At 42.9% G+C, this 24,429-nt stretch overlaps 2 protein-coding genes across 10 annotated transcripts in view; one reads left to right on the forward strand and one right to left on the reverse strand.

The window, feature by feature from the left end:
• The first annotated feature begins 3,684 nt into the window (after window positions 1-3,684).
• On the forward strand, window positions 3,685-4,336 carry LOC129044273 (microtubule-associated proteins 1A/1B light chain 3B). Its single transcript, XM_054502075.2, is given in 2 exon segments — window positions 3,685-3,747; window positions 3,750-4,336. Coding segments are annotated over 2 exon segments (381 nt in total). The 3' UTR covers window positions 4,068-4,336.
• A 5,536-nt stretch (window positions 4,337-9,872) lies between these two features.
• Window positions 9,873-24,429, reverse strand: part of ACER2 (alkaline ceramidase 2) — a 49,293-nt gene continuing 34,736 nt past the window's right edge. For 3 of the 9 annotated variants that reach the window (XM_063650514.1, XM_063650516.1, XM_063650517.1), the window contains 2 exons: window positions 18,590-18,727; window positions 9,873-14,788 (listed from right to left, as the gene is read on the reverse strand). In XM_063650514.1, the coding sequence (XP_063506584.1) occupies window positions 14,284-14,788; window positions 18,590-18,727 (643 nt within the window). In that variant the 3' untranslated portion in view covers window positions 9,873-14,283. Of the gene's footprint in view, window positions 14,789-15,128; window positions 15,480-16,285; window positions 17,847-18,589; window positions 18,728-24,429 lie in introns of those variants that run through there. The other 6 variants (XM_063650518.1, XM_054502080.1, XM_054502077.1 and 3 more) reach the window with 5 other exon arrangements.

Here is a 24,429-nt window from a genome sequence, read left to right on the forward strand (position 1 = left end):
TCGCCGCCGATCAGGTATCAGTTTGGACGCCTCATTCCAATCCAGGAAGCCTTCCTCACCCGGGCAAGGTATTCTCACCACACCCCAAAACTCTTTTGCTCTAAGGCAGGGGTCCCCACACCCCAGGCCGCAGACCAGTACCCCTTTGTGGCCTGCTAGGAACCGGGCTGCACAGACGGAGGTGAGCCCCGGGGCGAAGGCAAACATGACCGCCTGAGCTCCGCCTCCTGTCAGATCAGCAGTGGCATTCGATTCTCATAGGAGCATGAACCCTGTTGTAAACTGCGTTTGGGAGGGATCTAGGTTGCATGTTCCTTATGAGAATCTAATGCCTGATGATCTGTCACTGTCTCCCATCATCCCCAGATGGGACCACCTAGTTGCAGGAAAACAAGCTAAGGGCTCCCACTGATTCTACATTATGGTGAGTTGTAATTATTTCATTATATATTACAATGTAATAATAATTATTATTCTTACATTACAATAATTATTTCATTATACATTACAATGTAATAATAATAGAAATAAAGTGCACAATAAATGTAATGAGCTTGAACCATCTGAAACCATTCTCCACCTCACACTCCCAGCCCTTTCCAATCTGTGGAAAAAAGTGTCTTCCATGAAACCGGTCCCTGGTGCCAAAAAGGTTGGAGACCGCTGCTCTACGGATTGATTGGTTGATAAATTGATGTTTGGATTCAGTCTCCCAGGCCCTGGGTTTGTCTCTGGGAATACAAAGATGAGGAGGCCATGCAGTGCAGGTAGGGAGATGCCAGACTGGATGGCTTTATCCCGCCAGACATCCTAAGATTTGGGAAGAGAACAGGTTTTCTTCCAAGTGAACCCCCAGGCCAGCTTCCTAAAACCTCCTCTTTCCTAGCTCAGCCCACACCCCTCTCCTCCTTAGTGCTGCCTCCCTTCACTGCTTCTTGGGGTATTTTCCACAGCTGGTTGTAGATAGGGGTGCTCCTCCCCGCCTCGGGGGGAGGGCATGAAAAGGTATTACAGGAAATTTCACCAGGGACCATGGGAGAGAAAGAGGAAGCCCTGGGCATGTGTGTGCCAGCACGTGTCAGTGTGCACGTGTGTGTGCATGCCAGGTGCCTGCACACACGGGAGGAGTCTAGAGTTCCACAACACTAAATCCATTCTGGCAGTTTTAGCTAAAAGTGGGAGGGAATTCCACATTCTTGGCACATGACAGTGTAGTGAGTGGTTCAAATAACGTTTGCCCAAAATTCACCTTCACCCAGAATCTCAGTATGTGACCTTATTTGGCAATGGGGTCTTTGCAGATGTCATTAGTTAAGATGAGGTCATATTGGATTAGGGTGGGCCCTAAGTTCAATGACTGATGTCTTTATAAGATAAAGGAGAAACTTAGACACAAGGCCACAGGGACACAAGGAAGAAGCCCCATGACAATGGAGGGAGAGACATGGAGCAGATTCTTGCTCAGAGCCTCCAAAAGGAGCCAACCCTGCCCACGCCTTGGTTTTGGACTTCTGGCCTCCTGAACTGTGACAGAATAAATTTCTGATGTTTCAAGCCACTAAGTTTTGAGGTGATCTGTTACACCGCCATGCAGACAGGCCCAAAGACCATGTGAAAGAGCAGGAAGAACACACAAAGCTCTGAGAGACTCGAGTGAAGGGGACAAGGGGGAGACGCTCAAAACCAGAAAGACTGGAAAGGAAGGCAGGGACCAGATCGTGGAGGAGACTTCAGATCACACTCAGGGTCTCCAATGAGGTTTGTTTTGTTCTAAGAGCAATGGGGAGGAACTGGTGGGGCCTGAGAAGGAAGGACACTGTCAGATTTCACTCTAGAAAGACAACTCTGGCTCCAGCAGGACAGATGGGCAATAGAAAGTGGCACCTGCCTTTCAGCTGGAACCGCCATCTTCCAGTAATTCGCCAAAATGACGAACACAAAGGGAAAGAGGAGAGGCACCCGATACATGTTCTCTAGGCCTTTTAGAAAACATGGAGTTGTTCCTTTGGCCACATATATGCGAATCTATAAGAAAGGTGATATTGTAGACATCAAGGGAATGGGTACTGTTCAAAAAAGGAATGCCCCACAAGTGTTACCATGGCAAAACTGGAAGAGTCTACAATGTTACCTAGCATGCTGTTGGCATTGTTGTAAACAAGTTAAGGGCAAGATTCTTGCCAAGAGAATTAATGTGCGTATTGAGCACATCAAGCACTCTAAGAGCCGAGATAGCTTCCTGAAACGCGTGAAGGAAAATGATCAGAAAAAGAAAGAAGCCAAAGAGAAAGGCACCTGGGTTCAACTAAAGCGCCAGCCTGCTCCACCCAGAGAAGCACACTTTGTGAGAACCAATGGGAAGGAGCCTGAGCTGCTGGAACCTATTCCCTATGAATTCATGGCATAATAGGTGTTAAAAAAAATAAATAAATAAAGGACCTCTGGGCTACAAAAAAAAAAAAAAAAGAAAGTGGCACCTTCTCCAGGATAAGGAAAAATGGATGGATTTGAGACATTGGAGAAGTGGAATTAAGAGGATTTATTTACTACTAGATTGGATATGGATTGGACACAGTGGCTCACACCTATAATTCCAGCACTTTGGGAGGCCAAGGCAGGAGGATCACTTGAGCCAAGGAGTTTGAGACCAGCTTGGGCAACATAAAGAGACAAAATTTAAAAATTAGCCAGGCATGGTGACACATGACTGCGGTCTCAGTGACTCAGGAGGCTGAGGCAGGAGGGATCCCCTGAGCCCAGGAGAGGGAGGCTGCCTTGAACTATGATTGCACCACTGCACCCAGCCTGAGTGACAGAGCAAGACCCTGTCTCAAAATAGATTGGATATAGACAACTGAGGGAGGTGGGGACTGCCTCTGCCAACTGAATGGAAAGTGACACCACTCACTGAGAAAGTGGACAAGGCCCAGATTTAAGAGAGGTATAAGTAAAGGCAAATGTGAGGTGTCTATGAGCATCCAATAGAGATGGCCAGGAAATAATGAGACTTGCAGACCTGTCATTGAGCAAAGAGAGATAGCTTGTGTCTCCTCACTATGGCCACAAGCAGTACCAGCATCCAGGACTGTTAAGCAGTAGATGGTTTTGATTACTAGCTGCCATTTACAAAAATCTGAGGATGCTTAAGTCCAGAATATAAAATCATTCAGTATTTGTATATAACCTATACACATTCTCCCCTTTTTTTTTTTTTTTTTTTTTTTTTCTGAGACAGAGCTTTGCTCTGTCACCCAGGCTGGAGTGCAGTGGCATGATCTCGGTTCATTGCAACCTCCACCTTCTGAGTTCAAGCGATTATCCTGCCTCAGCCTCCCGAGTAGCTGGAACTACAGGCATGCACCACCACGCCAGGCTAATTTTTGTGTTTTTAGTAGAGACGGGGTTTCACCATGTTGGCCAAGCTGGTCTCCAATTCTTGACCTCAAGTGATCCGCCCACCTCAGCCTTCCAAAGTGCTGAGATTACAGGCGCCAGCCACTGCTCCCAGCCCTCCCCTATACTTTAAATCATCTCTACATTAGTTATATGTAAAAGCTTTGTAAATAGTTGTTATATTGTATTGCTTCCAGAATGACAAGAAAAAATACTTTCTACCGCCGGCGCCGCCCCCAGGAGCCGCCGGGACCCTCGCGCCGTCGCCGCCGCCGCCTGGATCCCCGCACCATGTCAGCGGAGAAGACCTTCAAGCACCGCCGCACCTTCCAACAACGAGTAGATGTCCGACTTGAATTCAAGAGCAGCATCCAGCCAAAAGCCCGGTGATAACAGAACGATACAAGGGTGAGAAGCAGCTTCCCGTCCTGGATAAAACGAAGTTCCTTGTACCTGACGTTCGAGACGTCAACATGAGTGAGCTCATCAAGATAATTAGAAGGCGCTTACAGCTCAATGCTAATCAAGCCTTCCTCCTGGTGGTGAACGGACATAGCATGGTGAGCGTCTCCACACCAGTCTCAGAGGTGTATGAGAGTGAGAAGGATGAAGATGGATTCCTGTACATGGTCTATGCCTCCCAGGAGACGTTTGGGATGAAATTGTCAGTGTAAAACTAGAAAAATGCATCTATTCTAGAATTTTTTAAACCCTTACCAAGGGAAAAAAAGGGATGTTACCAACTGAGATCGATCAGTTCATCTAATCATAGATCATCAAACAGTAGTGTTCCCACCTAGGAGTGTTAGAAGGTGTGTTTGTATTTCAAGCGGAAGAACTGAGCTCCAAGTGAGCACGTTCAGCTTTGGAAACTATATTATTTAATGTAGGCTAGCTTGTTTTCAAATTTTAAAAGTTTAAAGATAAAATACTTTGCATTCTAAGTTGCCAATAAAATAGACCTTCAAGATATTTTAATGCTCTTTTCTCACTAATAGGAACTTCCAATTCCAGCAGTAATTTAAAGGCTTTCAGAGAGACCCTGAGTCTTCTCTTCAGGTTCACAGAACCCACCGCCTTTTTGGATAGAAGTTTTCTACTCAGCTAGAGAGATTTCCCTAAGAGGATCTGTAGGCCTCAGTTGTGAAGCATAATCCCTGCAAAACGCATTTGCCATAATAGTTGGCACAAACGCAGGGTAAATGGGGTGTGTGTAAGAAAACAGCCCTGACTGTAAACTGCTGCTCGAGGTTCCTGACTCCTAACAGAACTACACCCAAAGTCCACACTCTTGCAGGGGTAGACATTTCTTATTTGGTTTGTTCTCTAGTTACGCACATAAAGATACCACTCAAAAGGAAACTTGAGTAATTTATAATTTCGATCCAGTTTCTCAAAAGACCCTGGAGAAAGAGTGGCACTTCTTCTGTTTCAGCTTTTGTCGGAGTTCGAACTAGCGCCTGTGTTGGTATGGAAAGAAGCAGTGTACCAGTGTCATTCTTTAGGACAGCGGTAGAAACCACAGAACAGTATAACTAAAAGCATTAAAATTCAGACACACTCCCTTCTACCTTCTGGCTTAAAGCTATGGATGATCCATGTTTTCGTTTTTTTTTTTTTTAACGTTAAATGTGTAACTCAATATTATTGAAAAGGTTCCCACATTTTTAATAGTAGTTCAGTTATTACTGTTAGGTCAAATAGCCATCAGAATTCCCCCGCACTGAATGCATGTCAGTTGTGGAGAAAACAGAGTAAAAGGAGCCATACGCTCTTTACAAATACTAACGTCAAGAGTTAAACCTCCTCAGGTTCAACCTGCGATCATAGACCAGTGCTTCCCACTACCTGCATGGGGTCCACTATTTAGTTTTCTTGGGAGTATCACAGGAAGATCACAGTTACACCACTTTAGACTGTACATGTAGCAGGTCACAACTTGCCCTCGTGTTTAGATGTGTATGGAATTCCTGTATACATTAGTGAAAGCTATTTACCGTAACAGGGGAAACCCAGATTCCTTGCATCTGGGCCCTGTACTGATCATTAAAGCAGTTCCTGTCACCTGCTCTCCCCACTGCATGCGTCTGTCCACTTGGCTAACTTTTAATATGTATATTTTTACATTATGTAAATTCTTAACCAGCCCGTCTCATTTAGACTGTATACATCATATCTGACATTATTGTAACTACTGTGTGATCAGTAAGATTCCTATAAGAAATACTGCTTTTTTAAAAAAATAAATAACATGCTGAGGGGTGACCTATAGCCCACGTTAGTGAGTGGTCACTTTATTTGTAGGATCTTTAAAACAAGTACATTGTTAATGAACTAAGTTGAATAAAGGTACAATTAAAAACTGTAAAAAAAAATACTTTCTACATATTCAACACTGGATTTTTTAAGTATTTTTTATCTAAGGCTGGTTGAATTCACAGATATACAACCCATGCATATGAAAGGCCAACTGTATTTTATCCAATTATTTGTACTAATAGGACAGTTTTGAAACTGATAATTCCAATTTGGTGCCCACCTATATGAAAACCTTTAACTCATTTGCCATAAATCCTCTGTGGAAAGAGAATTAAACCTAAGAGTCAAAAGTCCTGGGTTTACATCCTTGCAATAGCAGTGGTCAAAATACATTTCCAGTCATATCCAAAACAGGAATAATGGTAATGCCAGCCTCGCAAAATAGCTGAGAGGAGTAAATGAGACCATTTATGTGAAAGATAACTTATGTGATGGGCTGTCAAATAAGGTTTGCTTGTAAGAAAATTCCTAGGGAGTCTACCAATAATATTCCTAGGGAGTCTACCAATTATTTCACTGGACTGAAATTCCATATTATATGTGGCTCGTGGTTTATCAGTTAAAGCTTAGAATTCTCAAGTCCCAGCTCGCTCCTCCCTGGTGAAAACTCACCACTCTCTCCTTCCTGCCTCCCTAGCACTGTTGATTCCTCTCCACTACGGGGATTCGGCAGAGTCAGTGGCCTTCTTCTCCCCTCCCCAGATCTGAGCTGCTCCATCCATCCCTATAACCCTCTGCAGGCAGCATAATAGGTAATACCAAACAGACACTTGCTAAGCGTTGATTTAAACTAGATTCATCTTTAAAAAGATTTGAGTTATAATGACATTTGACTTGTGCAAATTGAGCTATTAATCCCAAAAGTTAAATTTCACTCCAGTGGATTAAAAACTTCCTCCAGACTGGCCGGTGGCTAGTGCCTTTTGTCCCAGCTACTAAGGAGGCTGAGGCAGGAGGATCGCTTGAGGCCAGGAGGTCAATGCTGTAGTGTGCCATTATGGTGCCTGTAAATAGCCCCTACATTCCAGCCTGGGCAACACAGCAAGACCCCATATCTAATAAACAAACAAAAACACAAAACTTCCTTTAAATCGCATCTACCTTAAATTGGTTTTAAATACAGCCCCTTTGTAACCTCAGGTTCCACATCCACCTATTCAACATGGATTGAAAATATTCAGGGAAAAAGAAACAGTAAAAAATCATAACCCAACAATAAATAATAATACAAATAAAAAGCAACGCAGTTTAACAACTATTTACACAGCATATACATTGTATTAGGTATTATAAGTAATCCACAGATGATTTAAAGCACACAAGACGTGCATAGGTAATATGTAAATACAATGCTATTTTATATATGAGACTGGAGCCTCTGGGATTTCGGTATGGGGGTTGGGGGGTCCTGGAACCACGAATACCGAGAGCCAACAACAGTATTTGCTTTATCACATTGGGAAACCTCTAAAACCCCCGGGGTGGGGGGTGAAAACTGAATTTCTAAGGGAAGAGAGGAGAGGAAAAGGAAGGGAGAGAGATGCTTGGAAAAATCCAGGGAAACATACCTGGGCCCAGAAAGAGATTACATAACTTGGCGTTTTGAGACAATTGGTGATCTCTGGGATGATTAGGAATTGGGAAGGGCTTCGCTTGCGCCACATAGCAATGCCTCAAAAACCCACAAGATGGCAATATTACTCCAGGAGCGTCTCCGTCTCTCCCACCCGGTAGCTAATGGCTTTCTTTGTTCACAGGAAACCCTCTCTCGCAAATATCATCAGTGCCACTGTATGTTTTCCATTACTTCATGCTCCTGGCCTTACCTTCAGCCACTTTCCTATCACTAGCCCGAATATAAAAATAAACTACTGCTATTTGTTACATCTTAAAAATAGCACTTTGGTCTCTGCTCTCAATTGCCAAAGCAGCTGAATCAAATGTTTTGTTTTAATGAGAAGCATAAAACAAACAAATAAAAACCCAGGTGAGGGTGATCTCTTCCTTTTTGTGAGTTAACACCCAAAGAGAAGACTTCCCAGGTAAACTAGGTGTCGCCAGGCTGGAGACAGTTAGAGACAGAAATGCCACTTGAGACAAGATAAGTTCTGGGAGAGAGGGGCTGCCAGCCCTCTTAAAACGGGGCCGGAAAGGAGGCAGAGAACCGGCTCTGGAGACAGTGGAGAACAAAAGCTCAAATACCATATATTTTAAATTCTTATTATGAAAAAATCCAACTATACAAAAGTAGACAGAATGGTATGACAAACCCAAACACCATCTTAAGAACTGTGAAACTGTAAACCAGGAAAGAGGCTGCAAGGAAAAAATCTAAGTTCCCAGTTTGTTGAGGACCCCTAAGATGTAAGTTGCCAGAACCCTGGGTCTGCCCACTCCAGCCCTTCGTAGTATAGTTCTTTAGCACGTCTTTCAATGTAATGTCTTTTAATGAAAAGTCCTTTAAAGAAAAGAGTGGGAGAGGCTAGCACCTGAGCTCTGGCCTTCGAAGGGCAATCTGGAAAAGGGAGCAGGGGTGGCTGCATCAACTCCCAGCCAGACTCAAAAATAGAGGTCACCCAAGAGGAGAAACAGATAATCCAGACTGCTGGGGATAGAGGCACACACACCCGTGCCAGTGCCCCAAAAGCAGAGACCTCAACTTCCTCAGCCACTGTCCCTGAGCACAGCCTCAAAAAAGTTCAGTCCTGAAGACTGAGTAACCAATTTCAGCACCAAAAAGATTTGAATGCTTGCTTAGTCTCCTGTTGGGCAGAGGCTGTTTACCTGGATGGGCTACTAGAGATGTCTGAACCCCTAGAAAATTATATACTGATTGAATGTCCCTTATCCAAAGTGCTTGCAACCAGAAATGCTTGGATTTCAGATATCAGACTTTGGAATATTTGCATTATACAGCATCCCTAATCCAAAAATCAGAAGTCTAAAATGCTCCAAGGAACATTCCCTTTGTTTATTGTTTATTGTTTATTGTTATATAGGTGCTCAAAAAGTTTCAGGTTTTGGAGAATTTCTGATTTTTTATTTTTGGATTAGAGATACTCAACCTCTACATGGACGTTTTCCTACAGCTTTTATATTGCCAAAGAACTTTGGGGCCACTCCTTGTCCCCTCACCTCTGCCAGAAAAAAAAAAAAAAAGTCTAAAAACCCACTGTAATGATACAGATAATGCTTATCCAGTCTTTCTTCTCTTACGGTTTTTCTTTTGTTTTTGTTTTTTTGATAAATGGTCTCACTGTTTGGCCCAGGCTGGAGCACTGTAGCACGATCTCTGCTCACTGCAACCTCTGCCTCCTAGGCTCAAGCAATCCTCCCACCTCAGCCTCCTGCGTAGCTGGGACTACAGGCGTGTATCACCACACCTGGCTAATTTTTGTAATTTCGGTAGAGACAGGGTTTTACCATGTTGCCCAGCCTGGTTTTGAACTCCTGAGCTCAAGCGATCCACCCACTTCAGCATCCCAAAGTGCCAGGATTACAGGCATGAGCTACTGTGCCCAGACTATTCTTCTAAATCTGATGATCTGTGAGACTTTTAAGTTTAAAAAACTGCCACAAAAAATTAAAAGTAGGTAAAAATTTTCCTGCTAAATTTATGATTTTAAAATGTCACAAGATCTTCCTTCTAGTGATTTGATGAAATCCAACATAAATGATCTGTATTCTATATTTGAGATTTTTGGGTTTTTTTTTTCTTTTTTTTTTTTTTTTGAGACAGTCTCGCTCTATCACTCAGACTGGAGGGCACTGGCGCAATCCTGACTCACTGCAACCACTGCCTCCCAGGTGAAAGTGATTCTCCTGCCTCAGCCTCCTGACTAGCTGGGACTACAGGTGCGAGTGACCATGCCCAGATAATTTTTGTATTTTTTTTGGTAGAGACGGGGTTTCGCCATGTTGGCCAGGTTGGTCTCGAACTCCTGACCTCAGGTGATCCACCCACCTTGCCCTCCCAAAGTGGTGGGATTACAGGCGTGAGCCACCGCACCAGGTCTATATTTGAGATTTATATCCATATGACATGACCACAGACGTTTTAGTAAAAATAAACTGTTCTTAGGTATTTTATGCTGGAAATATTTTCATGTGTTAATTTCACAGCTCTGAGAAGAAACCAACAAGGAACAACAATTATTTTATGCATTTTTAATAACAATGGTACCCAATTCATTAACAAATGAATTTAGGCAATGTGTTTTGCTCTACAATCCATCAGATACATTTTCACTGCAGTTAGTTCAGAAATCATTTTGGAAACAGACACAAACACGTACATATTCATTTACTGAAAATGCCACTTACAGCTTTAATATCAAATATAGTTATCATAGTTCACAGAAAAAGTATAAAGTGCAAAAGCTCCATTTCAAAAGGCCTTAAGTCACTCCCAAAGCAATGAGGATTAAATTTTACCACAGCCAGAGGGCATGCCACCCTTATGTAGGACACCTACATAAGGTATAAAACAAGGTGTATATCTGAAAATACTATATTGCTCTGTTACATATTGTGGTTATAAAATAGTTTTAAATCTGGTTTAACATACAGAGAAAGATACAATTCAAACAATTAGTCCTATAAAGTAGGGGTCATTTTTTTTTTTTAAGTTTGCAGAGGAATTATGTCTATAAAATCAATTGAGAATCCCAATCTGGCCCAAGACTTCTCTTTGGCCAGCTGGAATAATAGCACCTAGGAAAAGCCTTGGCTATGAAAGCTTTCAGATTAATTTCAGTGTAAAAGGAGCTAGGAGAGGGGCCCTGACCGGGTGAGCTTCAGCATCCACCTGGTCCCTCAGAGATGGTTCCATGTCCACCCCAAGGGATAAAGAGCCAGGAAGGCTCAAATCCCAGTCCTGAGGGCTCATGGAAGCATGATGAACTGGCGAGAGAAGTTTTACACACCTGAGAGATCCAGTAAGTGGAATAAGTGGTCGTATTTTTACAAAGCCTTGTGTTTGATGACCATCAAGCTTTGTCCCTCAACAGAACATCTTTGATCTATAATTAATGTTTTAGGCACTCTTCACTGGACAGGCATAGAGTTCCCCAAAAATGCAGCCTGTCCCCAAATGGATTCAGATATCTCATCTCCACACACCTTAAATGTGTTCACGGAAGGACTTCATTTATAATGATGTAATCATAAAGGGAAGAAAATATTACTTTTTCTAATAATCAACAACTAAACAACTGTAAAACATGAATCACTGACTGAAATGATCACTCGGAAACACGAATGGTTTTTTATAGCCTAACTCCAGTTTCTGCTGGGTGTTGATCTTGGGCAAATTCTGACCAGAACAAAATCTGATTAGCCATGCCAAGTAACCACAACCATGACCTAACTCCTAAGTGTCAGCCCTACTGAAGGGAGGGAGATTCTTGACTGCCATCAATTAATGAAATAAACTATTCATTTTTTACAATCTGAACATATCAAAATCTGTAAAGTCACATATTTAACAGCTATTTATGATGACTCACCAAGCCAAGTGCAGAGGCACATCAAAAAGTAGAATTACATTCATTACTTTTTGGAGCCCATTCATGTCAGGCTTGATTAAAAAGGTAGACTCAGTAGTCAGTCTCAGAATCCAGTGATCAGCATTCAAGCATATAGCTAACTCTAGTGTATTCCAAACCCACACTTCATGAAAAAATATACAACTGGCATTTATATGCCATTCAAGCTACAGGATAAATGTCAACTCTGAAAGACATCATTTATTTACAACTATATTGGGGGAAAAAAGAGGAGACTAAACCAAAATATTAACAAGGATTATACCTGGGCAATAGAAATATAGGTTACTTTTTTTTTTCTTTGACTTTTCTGTAGTTCCCCAATTTTCTTTAAAGAGTTTGTAGTGCTTTTACATAAACGAGTGATGCCATAAACCCAACTTAAAATAAGACGGGTATATTTCTACTCTCTTGGTTTACATCCCATGCTGGCAAGCTAGAGTGATTTCTGTTCAAAAGTGAAGTTATGTTTTGTCCTCCTCAAATATACTCCATTCCACATTTCTTTCTCAGCTCATCTCTTTAAAACCAGTTTCTAGAAGCACATTCTGCTTCTCACATAAAAAAAAAAAAAAAAAGCTGGGCTTAAAATATACACCAAACCCCTTACCTTGGAGCATTTATACCATAAAGTAGATGAGACCAGAATCCATGCCTGATAAGGTCAATCTAAAATAAGAATGAGCTGATATTTGCCTTTAAAAAATTCTAGACTTGAAACCCAAAGGACTTAACAGCAGTTCTGTTCCATCAACACCTAGGTCTCAAAGAGGTACATTAGAAGTTCTATGAATATTTAACTCAAAGATCATTTTAAAAATATTTTTTAGGCCAGGCGTGATGGCTCATGCCTATTCCCAGCACTTTGGGAGGCCGAGGCAGGCAGATCTCTTGAGCCCAGAAGTTTGAGACCAGCCTGGGCAAAATGGTGAAACCCCATCTCTATGAAAAAATACAAAAATTAGTTGGGAGTGGAGGCACGCACCAGTAGTCCCAGTTCCTGGGGAGGCTGAGGTGGGAGGATCGCTTGAGCCTGGGAGACAGAGGCTACAGTGAGTCATGATTGCACCACTGCACTCCAGCCTGGGTAATAGAGCAAGACCCTGACTCAAAAACAAAACACTCTCTCTATATATATATAAAACAATAATAAAGCAAAATATACATTCATTCAACACCTAATTTTTCTACCTTGGAAATTACTAATTTGTTAATTTGCATTTTTACCACCTTATATATTATTAAGTAAATGCCATAAATTTAACCTTAAATAAATTTAAGTTAATAAAATACAATTTACTTCACACACTGGGGTTCCACAAAGATTTCTTACTACAAACAGGGTTCTGCTCCTGAACAACCTATATAATTTGATAACCACAGATGTAGCATAAAGTCATTCATTTTTAAACTCTAAATTCAGTTGCTTATTGGGGTTTTCACCTTGGATCTTGTACAAATTCTAACTAGAGTAAGAGTTCCTGGATGTGTCAAAAATCGTCACCTTCCCAACTCTTACATATGTAGGACAGTGACATGACTCCTGCCCACACAAGAACACACCTGTCCTGCCCTCTCCCAACAATGGAATGTTACAAAGCAGGACACGCCTGAGTTAAAATGAGTATCCCTGAGGTTGATAATTCCCACCATGCACCTTGAAAACGGTTCTTGAATCTTTCATTCAGCCTGATGAAGAGAAGATTCATTGTAGCCAGTGTCACATTAGGTGAGAAAAATTCAGAAGGCAACAGATTTGCGCTGCTGCACCAGCAACCCAAACCAGCCCGTGAGTGCATAGTTACTGCCAGCACTTGAGAAAAGTGAGCCATTGGATACTCTGGGAAACCCAGAAAGCACCTTCTACTGCAAGAGTGAAGAGCATGATGCCCACAGAAAACACAACAGAAACAAGAAGTGAGACTCTTGAAGGTAATTTCCAGAATAGTACAGCATACTGGAGGCTTCAAATGAGAAAAAGTTTCCAAAAACTTCATGTTTGCTCCAAATTTTGAACCAGAACCCCCACCACAATTGTGACGAGCCCTTTGGTAAACTTACGGAGGTCAAGTCTTAAAGATGGTGGGTCTGTGGGAAGGTTCATGCCATAATTATTCTTCTCTGTGGATTTGAGGCTGCTGAGCTGGGGTGGGAGGGGGAAGCGGAAGTGACATCAGTATTTAAAAACTGTGCTCATCTTCAAGAATGGCCTAAAGTGGAGTGTAGGTTTTGGCAGAGAGGGTTTTACTCATTAGCTTCACGTTTATCTGAAGTCTCTCCCCCTCTCCACAGAGGTAGTAGTAAAAGGATTCACAGATGCATGTAAAACCTGGGTTAGTTGAGAAATGCAAGTGAAAAACTAGCCTTTTTAGCCACAAGTCCTGTGTGTGTTTCATCTGTTTGGTTTTCTTTAAGGACAATTATCCCAAAGGAAAATCTCTGGCATCTTCCATCACAGAGTCAGAGGGTCTTGTCTGTCAGAGGGTCTGTCTGTCATCAGTAGAGTCCACTCCAAGGGCGCCTGGGAATGGTGGGGTCTGGAGAAGTCCAGCTTTCTCCAGGAAGAGATGCATTGTACAGGGCTGGATCCCCCAAGGGACTGCTCTGCCATGGCCATTAAGGATGCAGCCCAACAAGTCACTGCATCTGGAAGTGATGCTGAGAAAAATGCATCTAGTGTCCCTAAGCCCTCCATTTTCCGTCTTTGGGAAAGGAATAGACACTTTTCCCCTTGCACAATGGAATCCAGGTGGTCCACAGACACATTAGTGAGGAGGAGGGGATCTTTTTAAAAATTACAGAAAATCTAGAAATCCTAAAGAAAAGATTAACAGATGTGACAACATGAAAGTTTAAAACCAGTACGGCACAAAAATATTAACATACTGAAAGACAAATGGGAAACTGCAGGGGGGCAGGGAATATTTGTACCATATGACAAAGTTTAAATCCCTACAAACAAAGAACACTAAAGAAATTAAGAGCCCCAGCAAATAGATTTTTGAAAAGATAGCCCACACCCCAACTATTCGAACTCCCTTGGCTGTCTTCCTAGCAAAGGAAGCCCAGTGCATGAGGGGCGATAAGCAGAGAAGCCAGCCACCATCTTGCCATCACGTGATCTTGACTGACGATTTCCTGTTGGCACACAGGAGGGACACATAGGGGACACCAATGAAGGCCCATTTCTCGCTGGGCCAGAACTTGATGACAGGGCCTTGCTCAGGAATCTCTGAGGCAGCATCAAAGTAGGCAAAGCATACACAGCCCAGGTAGGCAGCAAGACAGATGAGGATGTGCCTGCAGAGGGAGACAAGAGGTGAGAACCTGATGAGCATGAAGACTCCGCTGCCCTGAGTTTAGCCTGCTCCTTCTTCCAGTCTAACCCACGCACCTTGCTGACTGTAGTTGCAGCCCAGGGGCCTCTTCTAATTAGGAAAGGATGAAGATTACCAACAATCCCTGGAATAGCAGGATGATAAATCTTCAGCAATTTGGGACCCATTTTAGAATGTTCTAAAATATTCCTGCTGGATAATAGGAACAAATGTGCAAATAAATGCCTTTGGGCCTCAAACAAGAAGACTGAGGCCCAAGGATTTACAACAGAGATGCTAAGATGGAAGTAACTGAGCACATCTGATTAGAACCCACCTTCTCACTTTAACAACTGGTTACAGATATTTTATGTCCTTCATCAGGAATAATTTTATGTTGGTTAAACCACTTTTGCAGTTTAGTGGAAATTTTAAAAAGTTTATCCTCACTGTACCTGTACAAAGTTTTAATTTAATATTAATCTTTATCAAACAATAGACCATTTAAGAGCATGTAATCCTTTTTTTTTTTTTTTTTTTGATGAAGTCTTACCCTGTCATCCAGGCTGGAGTGCAATGGTGCAATCTCGGCTCACTGCAACCTGTGCCTCCTGGGTTCAAGCAATTCTCCTGCCTCAGCCTCCCAAGTAGCTGGGATTACAGGCACCCACCACCAGGCCCACCTAGCTAATTTTTGTATTTTTAGTAGAGAGGGAGGGGGTTTCACCACGTTGGCCAGGCTGGTCTTGAACTCCTGACATCAGATGATCCACCTGCCTCAGCCTCCCAAAGTGCTGGGATTACAGTCGTGAGCCACTGCGCCCAGCCCAAAGACAATATTTTTATAAACTTTGATGTTGGGGAGGAGGGGATCTTTTTAAAAATTACGCAAAATCCAGAAATCCTAAAGAAAAGATTAACAGATGTGACAACATGAAAGTTTAAAACCAGTACAGCACAAAAATATTAACATACTGAAAGACAAATGGGAAACTGCAGGGGGGCAGGGAATATTTGTACCATATGACAAAGTTTAACTCCCTACATACAAAGAACACTAAAGAAATTAATCAGGGTCAGGGTGGGAAGCAGGTGAGAATGGTATCAACAAGATTGGCCTCATGTTGATAGTTATGGAATCTGGGTGTTGCCTATATGGGGGCTCAATGTATTATTCTCTGTACTTGTGAAAATGTTGCAAATATGCATAAGTGGCACATAGTTATGTAGCTAGTAATGACTGTCTACTATGTGCCAAGCCTAGATGCTGAATATAAACTTTTTTATTTTTTATTTTTTTGGAGACGGGGTCTCACTCTGTTGCTCAGGCTACAGTACAGTGGCACAATCTCGGCTCACTACAATCTCCGCCTCCTGGGTTCAAATGATTCTCCTGCCTCAACCTCCCAAATAGCTGGGACTACAGGCACATGCCACCATATCCGGCTAATTTTTTGTATTTTTAGTAGAGACAGGGTTTCACCGTGTTAGCCAGGATGGTCTCGATCTCCTGACCTTGTGATCCACCCACCTCGGCCTCCCAAAGTGCTGGGATTACAGGTGTGAGCCACTGCACCCGGCTGATATAAACTTTTAAAAATAGAAACACTCAATAGACCAGACAAAGAAAATTAAAAAGGGGAAATACACATCACAAATTTACATTTGAAAAGATGCCCAACAAAAATACTAATTTTTTAAAAAGACATAATAATAAAAACAAAATATAATTTTTCTCAATCAGGTTAATGGAGATTTAAGAGTTTCCAGTATACGTGAAAGTGTGGGTAAAAGATGCTCTCTTACAGACTTCAGTAAACAGTGTTAATGGTACAGTTTCTCTGGATTTGGCAATAAATATTATTAATTTAACATATGAAAATATTCAGAAACTCAAATCTATCTAGATGCTCATTATAAAGTGTTTGGAAAAGTGGAAAATTAGAAATAACCTCAAAGTCCATTATCAGAGAGAGGTTGGTTAAATAAATTATAAAGCGTCCATATTATGAAGTATTTATTAGACACAAAAATGAAGATTATATATATGTATTGGTATGGAATGATGTCTGTATAGCATTAGATCTATGTAGTATAGATTTAAGTATTTGGTTAAAAAAAAAGTTTGGGCCAGGCTCAATGGCTCATGCCTGTAATCCCAGCACTTTGGGAGCCCAAGGCAGGTGGACCTGCTTGAGCCCAGGAGTTTCTGGGCAACATGGCAAAAATCCATCTCTACAAAAAAATTCAAAATAAATTAGCCTGGTGCAGTGGCATGCACCTGTAGTCCCAGCTCCCTGCGGGGGGTGAGGTGGGAGAATCACTTTCAGTCCAGGAGGCATAGATTGCAGTGAGCCAAGATCACCCCACTGCACTCCAGCCTGGGCAACAGAGTGAGACTTTGTCTCAAAAAAAAAAAAAAAGTTTGCATCGTGTACAGAACGATGCTATTTTTTTTTAAAGTAGACATATATGTGTGTGTGTGTGTACATATAAAATCTCGATGGATATACATCAGACTGTTAATAATTATGTTTCTTTGGGGGATAGAATTATGAGAGCCATTCTTTCTATACTTCTATGTTGTTTAAATTTGTTATAAAAAAAAGTCATTTTATAACTGGAAAGAAAAGATGGTTCAACTTTGAAAAACAAAGCAGAAATATACCAAATTCAGAAACACATTAAGTTTGAGTCAAAATTATTACATAGTTTAAATTTCAAATTTGACTTAAATCATTAGTGTGACAAGGGGACTTAGATACATAAAAATGACCATCTTGAATGAGGTCATATTTACCTAGTGTATACATTTCTCAAAATTCACAATATACACTTAAAATCTGTACATTTTATTATCTGGAAATTATAATCCAACAAATATATAAAGTATATAAATTCACTAGTATTAGTTGAGGTTGAATCTAAAAAACATCGAGCAATGGATCCTAAGACTGTAAACTCCAACTTGTGCTGTTTGAATTTTGTCTTTTACAAACACTCCTTGAAGTCCCCAAGTCTTAAATTTAGAGTAGGGTGGGTCTCATAGCAAATATATAAAAGTTCACATGAGCAAGGGAACTTAAGTGAATTCTATCAAATTGTATATTTTTAGCCTATCTCTGGATAGAAGTCAACCTTTTCCTGAATCTAGATCTAACAAAGTTTTTCCATTTCTTCACCACTGGAATTCCTCTCTGGGTTCCTTCTACATATAGGGAATAACATACAGCAGATTTCTCCTCCTTGTGATCTTTTGCAATCAGAAGTCCTGGAGGACAGAAAGGAAAGATCACTCTGGGTTTGAGGCTGAAGCAGTTCCTGGAAGAAAGCCACTCCAATTTCCCCCAGCTTTCTCAGAATCGGATTCTGCATGTATTTTGTAACCCACTTTTTTTTTTTTTTTTAACTTAGTGTATCCTGAGCATTCCAAAGTATAGATGCTCCAATGTGCTATTATTGAACTCCAAGGTTGTTTTCTACAGAAACAGGTGGGTGACATTAAACAATTCACTTTAGCTCTCTGGTCTTCTGTCCCCACTTATAGAAATAATGGAAGAGAATGTCTCTAAATGGCCTGTGCGGCCCCTCCTTTCACTTGGTCACTCAGGCCCTAAAGGTGGGGTTCTTACTGAGGACCCTCCCAGCCCTCACATCATCTCTTTCCCCAGCTTTCCCCTACCTCTCCCCTCCCCCAACACCTAGCTAGAGCTCAGGTTACAAGTTCAGTTCTCAAGCTCCTTTAGGCTTTAATAATGGAGTTAGAGGTAAAAGACCGCAGACCTAAGCATGACAATCAGGCCTTTTGTTCCGGCTAAGCCTGCTCCCTGGAGTCAATTCAGCTTTTTACAAAGTGTACTTTCAGTGGCTTCTGAACCATCTGACAATCCACCTGAGGAGAGAAGCAAGCCAGCAACCCACAGGACACCTGTGCACCACTTGCAGGGTGAACAGAGCCCAACAGCAAGTGCAAACACACCTGTCCCCGGCCACCTCCCCATAGCAGGGGCTTACCACATGCAGTGCAGGTAGGGGAAGTTGAAGGATGACAGCAACTCGCAGAAAGCTCGGTCACTGATCCAGCAGAACAGGGCCAGGGTCCACCAGAGGCCCGAGAAGAGGCCCAGCTTAAACACACGCATGTTGTCACACCTGCACGGGGGTCCAGAGAGTCACTCACCGTCAGACCTTGTCTCCACCTCCTTGCCGGCCACCTATCCTGTGTCTCCTTCGCTGGTTCCTCTCATGCCCACAACCCCATGACACCGAAGTTCTTACCCAACACACAGTCACTCCACAGTCTCATGGATGTAAATACCATATGTACGCAGATGGCTCACAGACACCCTTCCCACCCAGGCTTCTCCCCTGACTCCAGACTCATACACCCAAGTACATTTTTGACATGAGCACCCTAATATGGATCTAAATTTAACAAGTCCATAACCTGTTCTTCTCCCAATCCTTCTCCTTCTCACACAGCCCACATCCAGTCCATCAGTTCTCCCTTCAAAATATCTCAAACCTGACCTCTTTCCACCACCTCCATCTAGATCCATGCTACCGCCATCTCATCAGAGTCTCCTTCCACCCTTGCCCCTACAGCCAATTTAACAGCCTCCAGCATCTTCCTGTTTAACAAGAGGGAAAGCCAAAGTATTCACAGCGGCCACAAAGCCCCGGATGCATGATCTTCCCTTTTCCCCTTCACCTCCTCTCGTGTGTACTCTTCCCTCTCACTGCCTGTACTCAAGCCACTGCGGGATTTGTGCTGTTCCACAAACATCCCAAGCGTGTTCCTGCAAGACCATAGCACTCACTGTGCCCTCTTGCCTGGAATGCTCTTCCCTCACATACAAATCTTTGCTCAAATGTCACTCAGTAAGCCTTTTCCTGATGCTATTTTTAACAACTGCAACACCTGTCTCCACCTCCTAAGTGGCTCTCCCCGAGGCCTCCTTCCCTCCTTTAATTTTCTCGGTAGTGATTATAACCTCCCTGACACCCTCTGTGTTTCACTTATGTGTTTCCAGTGTGTGTTTATCCACTGACATGGAATCTGTTTACTGCTGTATCCCAGCACCTGGAAATGTGCCAGACACAGAAGGCATTCAACATGTGTTGAATGAAGGGATAAGTTCTTATACACACTGGAACAAAATGGTTTTCTGAAACAAATCCTAACAGCTCAATGAAAATTTCAATTGCCGTCTTCTTTCCTTGTTAAAGACTTGCTCATAAAGTGGGTGAGTTCTATCCCTGGGACAAACACCTGGGGGCAGCTGGTGGCTGAGGGTCCTTCTTCCCCAAGGGGACCACTCCTGGGTCAGTCAAGATCTCCTATGGGACCCAGAATACAACACGACATCTGCAATTGAGAAGAAGCTTAATTCCTCTTTGTTGAACCCACAGACAGGTGTTAAAAGCCTGACTGGCTAGTGCCCTTCCCAGTTGCCTTTCACAAACATCAGCGAAAGCGTCAATAAAAGTGGGACAGGTTCAGAAAGACCTGCTCAAAAACAAACCAAAATACTCTTGTAGGAAGGCTAAATACATCCCTTGAAAAGTTTTTAGAAAGAATAGAGGCCCATGACATGGGGAGACTTACATTCCCAGTTACTAAAACAAAGAGATAACAATTTCCATTTCTCACTTCTGCTTACCACTCTCTACCTTGAATGCCTCGCCTTTGGGCTGGTTCCCTCTCAAATAGAGCTTATCTCTCACCTTGACCCACCCTCTCCTTCTCTCCAGGGCTCAGCCTCCAGGCTTCTTCCCACACACAGTGCCAGATACTATAGGTCTCCCCTTAGTGCAAGCTTGTCCACAGCCGTGGCCCACAGTCTGCATGCCGACCAGGATGGTTTCGAATGAGGCCCAACACAAATTTGTAAACTTTCTTAAAACATTATGAGATTTTGTGCCGGGCGCGGTGGCTCAAGCCTGTAATCCCAGCACTTTGGGAGGCTGAGGCGGGCGGATCAGAGGTCAGGAGATCGAGACCATCCTGACTAATCCGGTGAAACCTTGTCTCTACTAAAAATACAAAAAAATTAGTCGAGCATGGTGGCGGGAGCCTGTAGTCCCAGCTACTTGGGAGGCTGAGGCAGGAGAATGGCGTGAACCCGGGAGGCGGAGCTTGCAGTGAGCTGAGATCGTGCCACTGCACTCCAGCCTGGGGGACAGAGCAAGACTCCGTCTCAAAAAAAAAAAAAAAAAAAAATTATGACATTTTTGTGAGATTTTTTTTTTTTGGCGACTTCATTTTTTTTTTTTTTTTAGCTCATCAGCTTATCATTAGTGTATTTTTTGTGTGGCCTAAGACAATTTTTCTTCCAATATGGCCCAGGGAAACCAAAAGAGCGGACACTCCTGCCTTAGCGCATTCTCTCAGGGCACACTGCCATGTTCCTTCATAACTCTCATCACAAGTTGAAACTACGAATTTATTATCTGTGTAACATCTGGTATTAAACTAGCCTAGAGGCCGGGAGCTCACCCCTGTAATCCCAGCACTTTGGGAGGCCAAGGTGGGCGGATCACTCAGGAGTTGGAGACCAGCCTGGCCAATGTGGTGATATCCCGTCTCTACCAAAAATACAAAAATTAGCTGGGGGTGGTGGCACACGCCTGTAATCCCAGCTACTTGGGAGGCTGAGGCAGGAGAATCACTTGAACCCAGATTGTGGAGGTTGCAGAGAGCTGAGATCGCACCACTGCTCCAGCCTGAGCTTCAAGAGCAAGACTCCATCTCAATAAACAAACAAACAAACAAACTAGCCTAGCATCCCAGAGGAACTACCCCTGTTTTATTCACTAATGTGTACTCCATGCCTGGCAACTGTGCCAGGCACTGTTAAATGCTTCCTGAATTAATGGATAAAATTATGCATAAATGGACTCTAATTTGGTAATCTGTAATTTGGGCAGAACATTATTTTTAGATTATTTAAGATTATTGGCCAGGCACGGTGGCTCATGCCTGTAATCCCAACATTTTCGGAGGCCAAGGCCGGGGGATCACGAGGTCAGGAGATCAAGACCATCCTAGCTGACAGGGTGAAACCCCGTATCTACTAAAAACACAATAAATTGGCCGGGTGCGGTGGCTCGCACCTGTAATCCCAGCACTTTGGGAGGCTGAAGCAGGTGGATCATGAGTTCAGGAGATCAAGACCATCCTGGCTAACGTGGTGAAACCCTGTCTCTACTAAAAATACAAAAAAAAAATTAGCTGGGCGTGGTGGCGGGCGCCTGAAGTCCCAGCTACTCTGGAGGCTGAGGCCCGAGAATGGCGAACCCGGGAGGCGGAGCTTGCAGTGAGCCGAGATCGCGCCATTGCACTCCAACCTGGGCGACTGAGCAAGACTCCGTCTCAAAAAATAAATAAATAAAATTAAAAATAAAAAAATAAAAATACAATAAATTAGCCAGGCATGATGGCATGCATCTGTAGTCCCAGCTACTCGGGAGGCTGAGGCAAGAGAATCGCTTGAACCCAGGAGGCGGAGGTTGCAGTGAGCCGAGATAGTGCCACTGCACTCCAACCTGGGTGACAGAGCGAGACCTCATCTCAAAAAAAAAAGTATTTATTGGGCACCAAATTCCATGCTAGGCACTATAAAATACAAAATAAATAGGCCTCTTGCCTTGAATTTTAAAAATAAAATGAAAATAGGCAAGAACAAATATCAACAAATACATAGACAATTAGTCTGGGACACGAGGATCCATGAACATCCAGTGAAATTAAACCTAGAAAGTTTGGCTTAAGGAACACACCAGAACAGAGAGCAATGTGTTGGAGATGTCCTGCATGGAGGGCAACAACTGAGAGGGAGGTGCCCGGCCGTTAGTCACTGCAAGCGCCAGGACAGGGCCGGCTTGGCATGTACGAGGCAGGAGGGAGGCTCTGTAGAGCCTGGTCTCAGGGCAGCCTGTTACCTTTCTCTGCTTCTAGAAGAAGCAGATCCTGCTAGAAGCTGCTGACCAGCCTTATTTGCACTCGGGGCTTGTCCAAAGCTGCGGTCCATTAGGTTTCACTCCCATTTCTCAGGGCTTTTATCAAAATATCAATGTGAAGTGAAAAAGGGGGGACAAAAATCATATGTACAGCAGGACCTTATTCTACAATAGAAAAATCTGAGAGGAATGTCTACCATTTCTTCTCTTCTAGACCCTTGATTATATTCTCAAATTTTTCGTAACAATAAAATCACTCCTATAATCAGAAAAAGTATTTTTTTAAATATCAATGTATCTGAGTTACTCGGCAATGTACTTAACATCACCAATTTTAGTGTCAGGTCATGACCCAAAATCAGCATAAACTTTTGTTTTCTCATGGTCTAACGGAGAGTTCAGAAAAGACAATGGAAATACTTCTCAGGAAGCTGATTAAAAGAAATGACTAGAAACAAGCTTTAGGAATAAAGGCTAAAGAGAAAGAGAAAGTGAGAAAACAGTTCCTCCTCTATTTCCTCTGAGCAAACTAGCGTGCAGTGAGAAACATTCAGCTCAGACATAACATCATTGCAGGTGACAACCAGGGAAGATTCGGGAAAGAGGTCTAAGAGCAATAAGGGCATCCTTTTGTGTGGGTATTTTATCAAAGCAGGGAAACAACCATCTTTTCCTGGCTGGGAACTGGTGTGGTAAGTGACACAGCAGTGAACAAAGAGACCCCATCCTGCCTATGTGGAGTCGATGTCCAGCAAAGGGGACAGACACCAAACAAAACAATATAAATAATATAATTACAATCAGGATGGGTGCCATAAAGGAGAAGTTCAGGGTCCTGGAACAGCATATAAATAGCTCAGCCCAAACTGAAGGATGAATATAAGTTAGCCAAGCAAGAGGGCCAGAAAAAGGGATGGCATAAATAAGGAAGGGCCTGGGGCTGGCAGGTGCAGGGTCCTCAGAAGAAACAGAAGGTCAGAGTGGCTGAGGATGGAAGGCAGAGGAGCTTCTTGTGGGAGTAATCAGCTCACAGGGGAAGGCTGGAGCATGTCAAGGATTTGGAACTTTATCTTCATTGCAACATCGATTGGTAAAAAAATGACTGTGCTCAGGGCTGGGCATGTGGCTCATGCCTGTAATCTCAGCACTTTGGGAGGCCAAGGAGGGCAGATCATGAGGTCAGCAGATCGAGACCATCCTGGCTAACATGGTGAAACCCCGTCTCTACTAAAAATACAAAAAAGTAGCCAGGCATGGTGACGCGTGCCTGTGGTCCCAGCTACTTGGGAGGCTGAGGCAGGAGAATCGCTTGAACCAGGGAGGCGGAGGTTGCAGTGAGCTGTGAGATCATGCCACTACACTCCAGCCTGGGTGACAGAGTAGGACTCTGTCTCAAAAAAAAAAAAAAAGAAAAAGAAAAAGAAAAATGTGCTCAAATGGCATGTTTGGGGAAGGAAGAGGATGCCAGGTTTCAGGCTTCAGTAACTGGGTAAATGGTGCTCCCCTTTTCTGCAACTAGAAATACAATGAAGAGAATCAGAGCTAGAAAAGGCAGATCAGGAATCTGGGTTTGGTCAAGTTGAATTTGAGATGCCTGTGATACATGGAATTAGACAGGTTAGGTAGACAGCTAGACACATAATAGTAGAGTTAAGAGGAAGGACTGGGTTGGAGATGTAAGTTTAGGAGTCATCCGCATATGTAGAGGAATTAAAGCCGCAGAAGTAGAGGAGATCTTCCAGGTGGATGTAAAAAGAGAGAAAAACAGTGTCTTAATCCATGCAGGCTGTTATAACAAAACATTGTATACTGGGTGGCTGATAAAAACAGAAATTTGTTTCTCATAGTTCTAGAGGCTGGGAAGTCTGAGATCAAGGTGCCAGCAGAATCAG

Source organism: Pongo pygmaeus, chromosome 13 (assembly GCF_028885625.2).
Source record: "Pongo pygmaeus isolate AG05252 chromosome 13, NHGRI_mPonPyg2-v2.0_pri, whole genome shotgun sequence".
NCBI classification, from domain to species: Eukaryota; Metazoa; Chordata; class Mammalia; order Primates; family Hominidae; genus Pongo; species Pongo pygmaeus.